The sequence below is a fragment of the Procambarus clarkii genome, chromosome 47, assembly GCF_040958095.1.
Source record: "Procambarus clarkii isolate CNS0578487 chromosome 47, FALCON_Pclarkii_2.0, whole genome shotgun sequence".
Lineage (NCBI taxonomy): Eukaryota > Metazoa > Arthropoda > Malacostraca > Decapoda > Cambaridae > Procambarus > Procambarus clarkii.
Window position 1 is genome coordinate 14204763 of NC_091196.1, and position 12178 is coordinate 14216940.

General features: G+C 47.2%; 1 protein-coding gene across 1 annotated transcript; it reads left to right on the top strand.

Annotated features, from left to right (window-relative positions):
• The first annotated feature begins 1343 nt into the window (after positions 1 to 1343).
• LOC138350825 (fap1 adhesin-like) lies at positions 1344 to 3049 on the top strand. Its single transcript, XM_069302262.1, has 2 exons — positions 1344 to 1790; positions 1982 to 3049. Exons 1-2 carry the CDS (start codon positions 1344 to 1346, stop codon positions 3047 to 3049), a joined length of 1515 nt encoding a protein of 504 aa, XP_069158363.1.
• Positions 3050 to 12178: the final 9129 nt, after the last annotated feature.

A 12178-nucleotide genomic window follows, 5' to 3' on the forward strand; every position in this document is an offset into this window, starting at 1 on the left:
TTACCATTAGTTAACCTACAGGGAAAGTCAGATATAAAGTTCACGAGATTAAAACGTGGCCTTTGAATCAGTCCATGAAATTGAAACAAAGACAAAAGTAAAATAAAAATGAACGACGAAAAATACACAAAAAAATACAAATATGTGACGTAATTATTGTTTATTTCACGGCTTCTTGAACTCATGAACCCGAGTCCATCTACGGAAGCAGCCTCACGATGCCACCCACAATAGGTTACAAAGTCCCGAGTATACCTATTTCCCGCTCGGTGAATAGGGTCATGAGGTGAGAGGAAACACGGGCGGATGCAGGTTGAGAGGCACTACCAAGCAGCCGGTGATACATAATATTCTGATATATTTGGGGTAACTTGGAGATGCCGCGAGCGTGATAAAAGGCAAATTGGAAATGGGACTTGAAAATATAAATTTTGGGAGGCAGTGTAAGGAAAATTACGACGACGAGGGGAGCACAGGAGAGCGGTGGAAATGTATTGGAAATGACAGGAAGATGAGAATGAATAGCAGAAATTTGATGAGTTGAAGGAATGGGGAAACCCGCGAAGGAAGAGATAGAAGATAACCCACGAGAGGGATAACAGAAAAAGCGTAGGTTTCAACTGGTGCTGAGGTAGGATAACAGCTGCTTGCAGTTTCACAAGCTTCCTTATATAATAGTTCCCTTTGTTTCAAAGTACATACTTATGAAAAATTGAGTGTCTAGGAGCAGGCTTCAGATGAGCTGAGGAAGGATAACAGCTCTTACTTGCAATTTCACTAGGAACTTCATTTGACAGCCCTTATGAACCCTGGTCTTAGTTTAAACAGAGAGAGAGAGAGAGAGAGAGAGAGAGAGAGAGAGAGAGAGAGAGAGAGAGAGAGAGAGAGAGAGAGAGAGAGAGAGAGAGAGAGAGAGAGAGAGAGAGAGAGAGAGGGAGAGAGAGAGAGAGAGAGAGAGAGAGAGAGAGAGAGAGAGAGAGAGAGAGAGAGAGAGAGAGAGAGAGAGAGAGAGAGAGAGAGAGAGAGAGAGAGAGAGAGAGAGAGAGAGAGAGAGAGAGAGAGAGAGAGAGAGAGAGAGAGAGAGAGAGAGAGAGAGAGAGACCTACGAAAGGAGGAAGAGAGAAAATCCACGAAGAGAAGACATAAAGAAACTCCATGAAAGTAGGAAGAGAAAGATAAAAAAAAAAATGTGAGAAGGAAAAAAAAGGAAGAGAAGGAAAACCCGATAATGAGAGGAAAAGTTGGAAAACCTGATGAAGGAAGGTGTAAGAAAACCCAAGATGTTAAGGGAAACAATCAATATTTCATCCATAATTGGCAGGAAGCCTTAAGGTGGAGGTGAGATGACCAGTGAGATGAGTGACATGACCAGTGAGATGAGTGACATGACCAGTGAGATGAGTGACATGACCAGTGAGATGAGTGACATGACCAGTGAGATGAGTGACATGACCAGTGAGATGAGTGACATGACCAGTGAGATGGGTGACATGAACAGTGAGATGAGTGACATGACCAGTAGCCTCAATGTGTCGAGGCTAGTCTCAAGGGTAGTCTCAAGGGGTAGCCTCAAGGGTAGTCTCAAGGGTAGCCTCAAGGGTAGCCTCAAGGGTAGTCTCAAGGGTAGCCTCAAGGGTAGCCTCAAGGGTAGCCTCAAGGGTAGCCTCAAGGGTAGTCTCAAGGGTAGTCTCAAGGGTAGCCTCAGGAGTAGTCTCAAGGGTAGCCTCAAGAGTAGTCTCAAGATTAGTCTCAAGGGTAGTCTCAAGGGTAGCCTCAAGGGTAGCCTCAAGGTAGCCTCAAGGGTAGCCTCAATGGTAGTCACAAGGGTAGCCTCAAGGGTAGCCTCAAGGGTAGCCTCAAGGGTAGTCTCAAGGGTAGCCTCAAGGGTAGTCTCAAGGGTAGTCTCAAGGGTAGTCTCAAGGGAAGTCTCAAGGGTAGTCTCAAGGGTAGTCTCAGGAGTAGTCTCAAGGGTAAACTCAAGGGTAGTCTCAAGGATAGTCTCAAGGGTAGTCTCAAGGGTAGTCTCAAGGGTAGTCTCAAGGGTAGTCTCAAGGGTAGTCTCAAGGGTAGTCTCAAGGGTAGCCTCAAGGGTAGTCTCAAGGGTAGTCTCAAGGGTAGTCTCAAGGGCAGTCTCAAGGGTAGTCTCAAGGGTAGTCTCAAGGGTAGTCTCAAGGGTAGTCTCAAGGGTAGCCTCAAGGGTAGTCTCAAGGGTAGTCTCAAGGGTAGCCTCAAGGGTAGTCTAAAGGGTAGTCTCAAGGGTAGTCTCAAGGGTAGTCTCAAGGGTAGTCTCAAGGGTAGTCTCAAGGGTAGCCTCAAGGGTAGCCTCAAAGGTAGCCTCAAGGGTAGCCTCAGGAGTAGTCTCAAGGGTAGTCTCAAGGGTAGCCTCAAGGGTAGCCCCAAGGGTAGCCTCAAAGGTAGCCTCAAGGGTAGTCTCAAGGGTAGTCTCAAGGGTAGTCTCAAGGGTAGTCTCAAGGGTAGCCTCAGGAGTAGTCTCAAGGGTAGCCTCAAGGGTAGTCTCAAGGGTAGTCTCAAGGGTAGTCTCAAGGGTAGTCTCAAGGATAGCCTCAGGAGTAGTCTCAAGGGTAGTCTCAAGGGTAGTCTCAAGGGTAGTCTCAAGGGTAGTCTCAAGGGTAGTCTCAAGGGTAGTCTCAAGGGTAGTCTCAAGGGTAGTCTCAAGGGTAGCCTCAAGGGTAGCCTCAAGGGTAGCCTCAAGGGTAGCCTCAGGAGTAGTCTCAAGGGTAGTCTCAAGGGTAGTCTCAAGGGTAGCCTCAGGAGTAGTCTCAAGGGTAGTCTCAAGGGTAGTCTCAAGTGTAGTCTCAAGGGTAGTCTCAAGGGTAGCCTCAAGGGTAGTCTCAAGGATAGTCTCAAGGGTAGCCTCAAGGGTAGTCTCAAGGGTAGTCTCAAGGGTAGTCTCAAGGGTAGCCTCAAGGGTAGTCTCAAGGGTAGCCTCAAGGGTAGCCTCAAGTGCAGTCTCAAGGGTAGTCTCAAGGGTAGTCTCAAGGGTAGTCTCAAGGGTAGTCTCAAGGGTAGTCTCAAGGGTAGCCTCTAGGGTAGTCTCAAGGGTAGCCTCAAGGGTAGTCTCAAGTGTAGCCTCAAAGGTAGCCTCAAGTGTAGTCTCAAGGGTAGTCTCAAGGGTAGCCTCAAGGTAGCCTCATGGGACATCCAGGGATCCCATCACAATGGAAGTACTATTCAAATCACTCGTACTATCAGACTATACCTGGTGAAGATCAGGTTATGTGTCGCAACTGTACTTCCCTTAATGGGGGCTTTCTGTTTGTGTATTGTCAGTTGCCTCTTAAGTGTTGTCTTGCCTATATATTGATATCTTTGAGGGTGATGGGTAACAGGTCGTAAGTGGGTTTGTGAAGACCCAGGCGGCATTCGTCTCTTCCAGTGCCTTTTCCTTTGGTGTTGTGAGAGAGCTTCATGAGGACGTTGGTAGTTTTCTTGGTCTTATAGGGAAGAATTAACTCATTCTTTTTCTTGACGTTTCGGTACCCTGTGTCCCCCTTTCATGTAGTCTAGGGCAGCTAGTTCATGACACACTGTACTCCCCTTCATATAGTCTAGGGCAGCTAGTTCTTGACACACACTGTACTCCCCTTCATATAGTCTAGGGCAGCTAGTTCATGACACACTGTACTCCCCTTCATATAGTCTAGGGCAGCAAGTTCTTGACACACTGTACTCCCCTTCATATAGTCTAGGGCAGCTAGTTCATGACACACTGTACTCCCCTTCATATAGTCTAGGGCAGCAAGTTCTTGACACACACTGTATTCCCCTTCATATAGTCTAGTGCAGCTAGTTCTTGACACACACTGTACTCCCCTTCATATAGTCTAGGGCAGCTAGTTCTTGACACACACTGTACTCCCCTTTACATAGTCTAGGGCAGCTAGTTCTTGACATACACTGTACTCCCCTTCATATAGTCTAGGGCAGCTAGTTCTTGACACACACTGTACTCCCCTTCATATAATCTAGGGCAGCAAGTTCTTGATACACACTGTACTCCCCCTTCATATAGTCTAGGGTTGCTAGTTCTTGACACACACTGTACTCCCCTTCATATAGTCTAGGGCAGCTAGTTCTTGACACACACTGTACTCTCCTTCTTATAGTCTATGGTAGCTAGTTCTTGACACACACTGTACTCCCCTTCACATAAACTAGGGCAGCTAGTTCATGACACACTCTGTACTCCCCCTTCATATAGTCTACGGTAGCTAGTTCTTGACACACACTGTACTCCCCTTCATATAGTCTAGGGCAGCTAGTTCTTGACACACACTGTACTGCCCTTCATATAGTCTAGGGCAGCTAGTTCTTGACACACACTGTACTCCCCTTCATATAGTCTAGGGCAGCTAGTTCTTGACACACACTGTACTCCCCTTCATATAGTCTAGGGCAGCTAGTTCTTGACACACACTGTACTCTCCTTCATATAGTCTATGGTAGCTAGTTCTTGACACACACTGTACTCCCCTTCATATAGTCTAGGGCAGCAAGTTCTTGACACACACTGTATTCCCCTTCATATAGTCTAGGGCAGCTAGTTCTTGACACACACTGTACTCCCCTTCATATAGTCTAGGGCAGCTAGTTCTTGACACACACTGTACTCCCCTTTATATAGTCTAGGGCAGCTAGTTCTTGACACACACTGTACTCCCCTTCATATAGTCTAGGGCAGCTAGTTCTTGACACACACTGTACTCCCCTTCATATAATCTAGGGCAGCAAGTTCTTGATACACACTGTACTCCCCCTTCATATAGTCTAGGGTTGCTAGTTCTTGACACACACTGTACTCCCCTTCATATAGTCTAGAGCAGCTAGTTCTTGACACACACTGTACTCTCCTTCTTATAGTCTATGGTAGCTAGTTCTTGACACACACTGTACTCCCCTTCACATAAACTAGGGCAGCTAGTTCATGACACACTCTGTACTCCCCCTTCATATAGTCTACGGCAGCTAGTTCTTGACACACACTGTACTCCCCTTCATATAGTCTAGGGCAGCTAGTTCTTGACACACACTGTACTCCCCTTCATATAGTCTAGGGCAGCTAGTTCTTGACACACACTGTACTGCTCTTCATATAGTCTAGGGCAGCTAGTTCTTGACACACACTGTACTCTCCTTCATATAGTCTATGGTAGCTAGTTCTTGACACACACTGTACTCCCCTTCATATAGTCTAGGGCAGCTAGTTCTTGACACACACTGTACTCCCCTTCATATAGTCTAGGGCAGCTAGTTCTTGACACACACTGTACTCCCCTTCATATAGTCTAGGGCAGCTAGTTCTTGACACACACTGTATTCTACTTCTTATAGTCTATGGTAGCTAGTTCTTGACACACACTGTACTCCCCTTCACATAAACTAGGGCAGCTAGTTCATGACACACTCTGTACTCCCCCTTCATATAGTCTACGGTAGCTAGTTCTTGACACACACTGTACTCCCCTTCATATAGTCTAGGGCAGCTAGTTCTTGACACACACTGTACTGCCCTTCATATAGTCTAGGGCAGCTAGTTCTTGACACACACTGTACTCCCCTTCATATAGTCTAGGGCAGCTAGTTCTTGACACACACTGTACTCCCCTTCATATAGTCTAGGGCAGCTAGTTCTTGACACACACTGTACTCTCCTTCATATAGTCTATGGTAGCTAGTTCTTGACACACACTGTACTCCCCTTCATATAGTCTAGGGCAGCAAGTTCTTGACACACACTGTATTCCCCTTCATATAGTCTAGGGCAGCTAGTTCTTGACACACACTGTACTCCCCTTCATATAGTCTAGGGCAGCTAGTTCTTGACACACACTGTACTCCCCTTTACATAGTCTAGGGCAGCTAGTTCTTGACACACACTGTACTCCCCTTCATATAGTCTAGGGCAGCTAGTTCTTGACACACACTGTACTCCCCTTCATATAATCTAGGGCAGCAAGTTCTTGATACACACTGTACTCCCCCTTCATATAGTCTAGGGTTAGCTAGTTCTTGACACACACTGTACTCCCCTTCATATAGTCTAGAGCAGCTAGTTCTTGACACACACTGTACTCTCCTTCTTATAGTCTATGGTAGCTAGTTCTTGACACACACTGTACTCCCCTTCACATAAACTAGGGCAGCTAGTTCATGACACACTCTGTACTCCCCCTTCATATAGTCTACGGCAGCTAGTTCTTGACACACACTGTACTCCCCTTCATATAGTCTAGGGCAGCTAGTTCTTGACACACACTGTACTGCCCTTCATATAGTCTAGGGCAGCTAGTTCTTGATACACACTGTACTCCCCTTCATATAGTCTAGGGCAGCTAGTTCTTGACACACACTGTACTCCCCTTCATATAGTCTAGGGCAGCTAGTTCTTGACACACACTGTACTGCTCTTCATATAGTCTAGGGCAGCTAGTTCTTGACACACACTGTACTCTCCTTCATATAGTCTATGGTAGCTAGTTCTTGACACACACTGTACTCCCCTTCATATAGTCTAGGGCAGCTAGTTCTTGACACACACTGTACTCCCCTTCATATAGTCTAGGGCAGCTAGTTCTTGACACACACTGTACTCCCCTTCATATAGTCTAGGGCAGCTAGTTCTTGACACACACTGTACTTCCCTTCATATAGTCTAGGGCAGCTAGTTCTTGACACACACTGTACTCTCCTTCATATAGTCTATGGTAGCTAGTTCTTGACACACACTGTACTCCCCTTCATGTAGTCTAGGGCAGCTAGTTCTTGACACACACTGTACTCCCCTTCATATAGTCTAGGGCAGCTAGTTCTTGACACACACTGTACTCCCCTTCATATAGTCTAGGGCAGCTAGTTCTTGACACACACTGTACTCCCCTTCATATAGTCTAGGGCAGCTAGTTCTTGACACACACTGTACTCCCCTTACATAGTCTAGGGCAGCTAGTTCTTGAAACACACTGTACTCCCCTTCATATAGTCTAGGGCAGCTAGTTCTTGACACACACTGTACTCCCCTTCATATAGTCTAGGGCAGCTAGTTCTTGACACACACTGTACTCCCCTTCATATAGTCTAGGGCAGCTAAGTTCTTGATACACACTGTACTCCCCCTTCATATAGTCTAGGGCAGCTAGTTCTTGACACACACTGTACTCTCCCTTCATATAGTCTAGGGCAGCTAGTTCTTGACACACTGTACTCCCCTTCATATAGTCTAGGGCAGCTAGTTCTTGACACATTCTGTACTCCCCCTTCATATAGTCTAGGGCAGCTAGTTCATGACACACTCTGTACTCCCCCTTCATATAGTCTACGGCAGCTAGTTCTTGACACACACTGTACTCCCCTTCATATAGTCTAGGGCAGCTAGTTCTTGACACACACTGTACTGCCCTTCATATAGTCTAGGGCAGCTAGTTCTTGACACACACTGTACTTCCCTTCATATAGTTTAGGGCAGCTAGTTCTTGACACACACTGTACTCCTCTTCATATACTCTACGGCAGCTAGTTCTTGACACACACTGTACTCCCCTTCATATAGTCTAGGGCAGCTAGTTCTTGACACACACTGTACTCCCCTTCATATAGTCTAGGGCAGCTAGTTCTTGACACACACTGTACTCCCCTTCATATAGTCTAGGGCAGCTAGTTCTTGACACACACTGTACTCCCCTTTACATAGTCTAGGGCAGCTAGTTCTTGAAACACACTGTACTCCCCTTCATATAGTCTAGGGCAGCTAGTTCTTGACACACACTGTACTCCCCTTCATATAGTCTAGGGCAGCTAGTTCTTGACACACACTGTACTCCCCTTCATATAGTCTAGGGCAGCTAGTTCTTGACACACACTGTACTCCCCTTCATATAATCTAGGGCAGCAAGTTCTTGATACACACTGTACTCCCCCTTCATATAGTCTAGGGCAGCTAGTTCTTGACACACACTGTACTCTCCTTCATATAGTCTAGGGCAGCTAGTTCTTGACACACTGTACTCCCCTTCATATAGTCTAGGGCAGCTAGTTCTTGACACATTCTGTACTCCCCCTTCATATAGTCTAGGGCAGCTAGTTCTTGACACACACTGTACTCCCCTTCATATAGTCTAGGGCAGCTAGTTCTTGACACACACTGTACTCCCCTTCATATAGTCTAGGGCAGCTAGTTCTTGACACACACTGTACTCCCCTTTACATAGTCTAGGGCAGCTAGTTCTTGAAACACACTGTACTCCCCTTCATATAGTCTAGGGCAGCTAGTTCTTGACACACACTGTACTCCCCTTCATATAGTCTAGGGCAGCTAGTTCTTGACACACACTGTACTCCCCTTCATATAATCTAGGGCAGCAAGTTCTTGATACACACTGTACTCCCCCTTCATATAGTCTAGGGCAGCTAGTTCTTGACACACACTGTACTCTCCTTCATATAGTCTAGGGCAGCTAGTTCTTGACACACTGTACTCCCCTTCATATAGTCTAGGGCAGCTAGTTCTTGACACATTCTGTACTCCCCCTTCGTATAGTCTAGGGCAGCTAGTTCATGACACACTCTGTACTCCCCCTTCATATAGTCTACGGCAGCTAGTTCTTGACACACACTGTACTCCCCTTCATATAGTCTAGGGCAGCTAGTTCTTGACACACACTGTACTGCCCTTCATATAGTCTAAGGCAGCTAGTTCTTGACACACACTGTACTTCCCTTCATATAGTTTAGGGCAGCTAGTTCTTGACACACACTGTACTCCTCTTCATATACTCTACGGCAGCTAGTTCTTGACACACACTGTACTCCCCTTCATATAGTCTAGGGCAGCTAGTTCTTGACACACACTGTACTCCCCTTCATATAGTCTAGGGCAGCTAGTTCTTGACACACACTGTACTCCCCTTCATATAGTCTAGGGCAGCTAGTTCTTGACACACACTGTACTCCCCTTTACATAGTCTAGGGCAGCTAGTTCTTGAAACACACTGTACTCCCCTTCATATAGTCTAGGGCAGCTAGTTCTTGACACACACTGTACTCCCCTTCATATAGTCTAGGGCAGCTAGTTCTTGACACACACTGTACTCCCCTTCATATAGTCTAGGGCAGCTAGTTCTTGACACACACTGTACTCCCCTTCATATAATCTAGGGCAGCAAGTTCTTGATACACACTGTACTCCCCCTTCATATAGTCTAGGGCAGCTAGTTCTTGACACACACTGTACTCTCCTTCATATAGTCTAGGGCAGCTAGTTCTTGACACACTGTACTCCCCTTCATATAGTCTAGGGCAGCTAGTTCTTGACACATTCTGTACTCCCCCTTCATATAGTCTAGGGCAGCTAGTTCATGACACACTCTGTACTCCCCTTTCATATAGTCTACGGCAGCTAGTTCTTGACACACACTGTACTCCCCTTCATATAGTCTAGGGCAGCTAGTTCTTGACACACACTGTGCTGCCCTTCATATAGTCTAGGGCAGCTAGTTCTTGACACACACTGTACTCCCCTTCATATAGTCTAGGGCAGCTAGTTCTTGACACACACTGTTCTCCCCTTCATATAGTCTAGGGCAGCAAGTTCTTGACACACACTGTACTCCTCTTCATATACTCTAGGGCAGCTAGTTCTTGACACACACTGTACTCCCCTTCATATAGTCTAGGGCAGCTAGTTCTTGACACACACTGTACTCCCCTTCATATAGTCTAGGGCAGCTAGTTCTTGACACACTCTGTATTGCCCTTCATATAGTCTAGGGCTGCTAGTTCTTGACACACACTGTACCCCCCTTCATATAGTCTAGGGCAGCTAGTTCTTGACACACACTGTACTCTCCTTCATATAGTCTATGGTAGCTAGTTCTTGACACACACTGTACTCCCCTTCATATAGTCTAGGGCAGCTAGTTCTTGACACACACTGTACTCCCCTTCATATAGTCTAGGGCAGCTAGTTCTTGACACACACTGTACTCCTCTTCATATAGTCTAGGGCAGCTAGTTCTTGACACACACTGTACTCCCCTTCATATAGTCTAGGGCAGCTAGTTCTTGACACACTGTGTATTGCCCTTCATATAGGATAGGGACAGCTGCTCAAATGCAGTTGTTCTTAAATTTGTTAATAATGAAAGAAATCTATCATTGGCTATTTCGTCAGAGGTAACAAGGCCACGGGGATGTGTCGAGGCCAGCAAGATGTGTCGAGGCCAGCAAGATGTGTCGAGGGCAGGAAGATGTGTCGAGGCCAGGAAGATGTGTCGAGGCCAGGAAGATGTGTCGAGGCCAGGAAGATGTGTCGTGACCAGCAAGATGTGTCGAGGCCATGAAGATGTGTCGAGACCAGAAAGATGTGTCGAGACCAGAAAGATGTGTCGAGGCCAGGAATATGTGTCGAGACCAGCAAGATGTGTCGAGACCAGAAAGATGTGTCGAGGCCAGGAAGATGTGTGTTGGGGGTTGATGGAGAGAATACATGTCAGGGAGAGATGAATTTCGAGGAGACTTGGACCCAGTATGTGGGAGGATCTTTGAGTGGGAGTAATGGGGAGGGCGAGAGTGTGTGAGGGAGTAGAGAGAGTGTTCATGGGGCAGATAGGGAGGGTGTGTGTCTCTGTGTATGGGTGGGAGGGGGGACCTGGGGGGTTCTAGGGGGTGGGGGGGACCTGGGGGGTTCTAGGGGGTGGGGGGACCTGGGGGGTTCTGGGGGGCTGAAGTCAGGGTTCAGGGGGCAACCCGGACACAGCCGGTTAATTCATCACAAGTAAATAAACAGATATCAAAGTGCCTGCGTCTGATATATGCATCTTGAGGTTATCTTGAGACGGTTTCGGGGCTTAGCGTCCCCGCGGCCCGGTCCTCAACCAGGCCTCCTTTTTATTACACATCCCCCAGGAAGCAGCCCGTAGCAGCTGTCTAGCTCCCAGGTACCTATTTACTACTAGGTGAACAGACGCATCAGGGTGAAAAAAACTCTGCCAATTATTTTTTTTTCGCCTCCATCGGGGATCGAACCCGGAACCTGAGGATTACGAATCTGAAGCGCTGTCCACTCATCTGCCAGGTGCATTGTATCACGATTGACAGGAATTCAATCAAATGATTGCAAGCAATAAATGGTTATGACCAAGTATACCCGAGGGAGGCCTTGAGGGTCCATGATGGATCCTTAAACTCGACGGAATCAGGAGTCTGGGGAAAGCCAGAGTGAGACATTGTTTAGCAAGGATCTGTCCCCTGCATGGGCTACCAGAGACGACCCATGTAAGGGCTACCAGTGTCGACCCATGTAAGGGCTACCAGAGACGACCCATGTAAGGGCTACCAGTGTCGACCCATGTAAGGGCTACCAGTGTCGACCCATGTAAGGGCTACCAGAGACGACCCATGTAAGGGCTACCAGTGACGACCCATGTAAGGGCTACCAGAGACGATCCATGTAAGGGCTACCAGTGTCGACCCATGTAAGGGCTACCAGAGACGACCCATGTAAAGGCTACCAGTGACGACCCATGTAAGGGCTACCAGTGACGACCCATGTAAGGGCTACCAGTGACGACCCATGTAAGGGCTACCAGTGACGACCCATGTAAGGGCTACCAGAGACGACCCATGTAAGGGCTACCAGTGTCGACCCATGTAAGGGCTACCAGTGACGACCCATGTAAGGGCTACCAGTGTCGACCCATGTAAGGGCTACCAGTGACGACCCATGTAAGGGCTACCAGTGTCGACCCATGTAAGGGCTACCAGTGACGACCCATGTAAGGGCTACCAGTGTCGACCCATGTAAGGGCTACCAGTGACGACCCATGTAAGGGCTACCAGTGACGACCCATGTAAGGGCTACCAGAGACGACCCATGTAAGGGCTACCAGAGACGACCCATGTAAGGGCTACCAGTGACGACCCATGTAAGGGCTACCAATAAGTGTGAGGTTTCTGGCCTGAGTTACAAGCCCTCTGAAATCTGTTTATCATACTGTCCTCACACTTCACACTTGTAAGTGTGTGGACTATAGACACACTTCCACAGATTCTTTCTATATAACATCTATTGTGGTTGTCTACCGTCCTATAACTCATGTATGTTGTCTACCTCCTCCTGTATTTTGTTTCTCCTGCTTGGCATTGTTTCTTGAAACATAGGTTG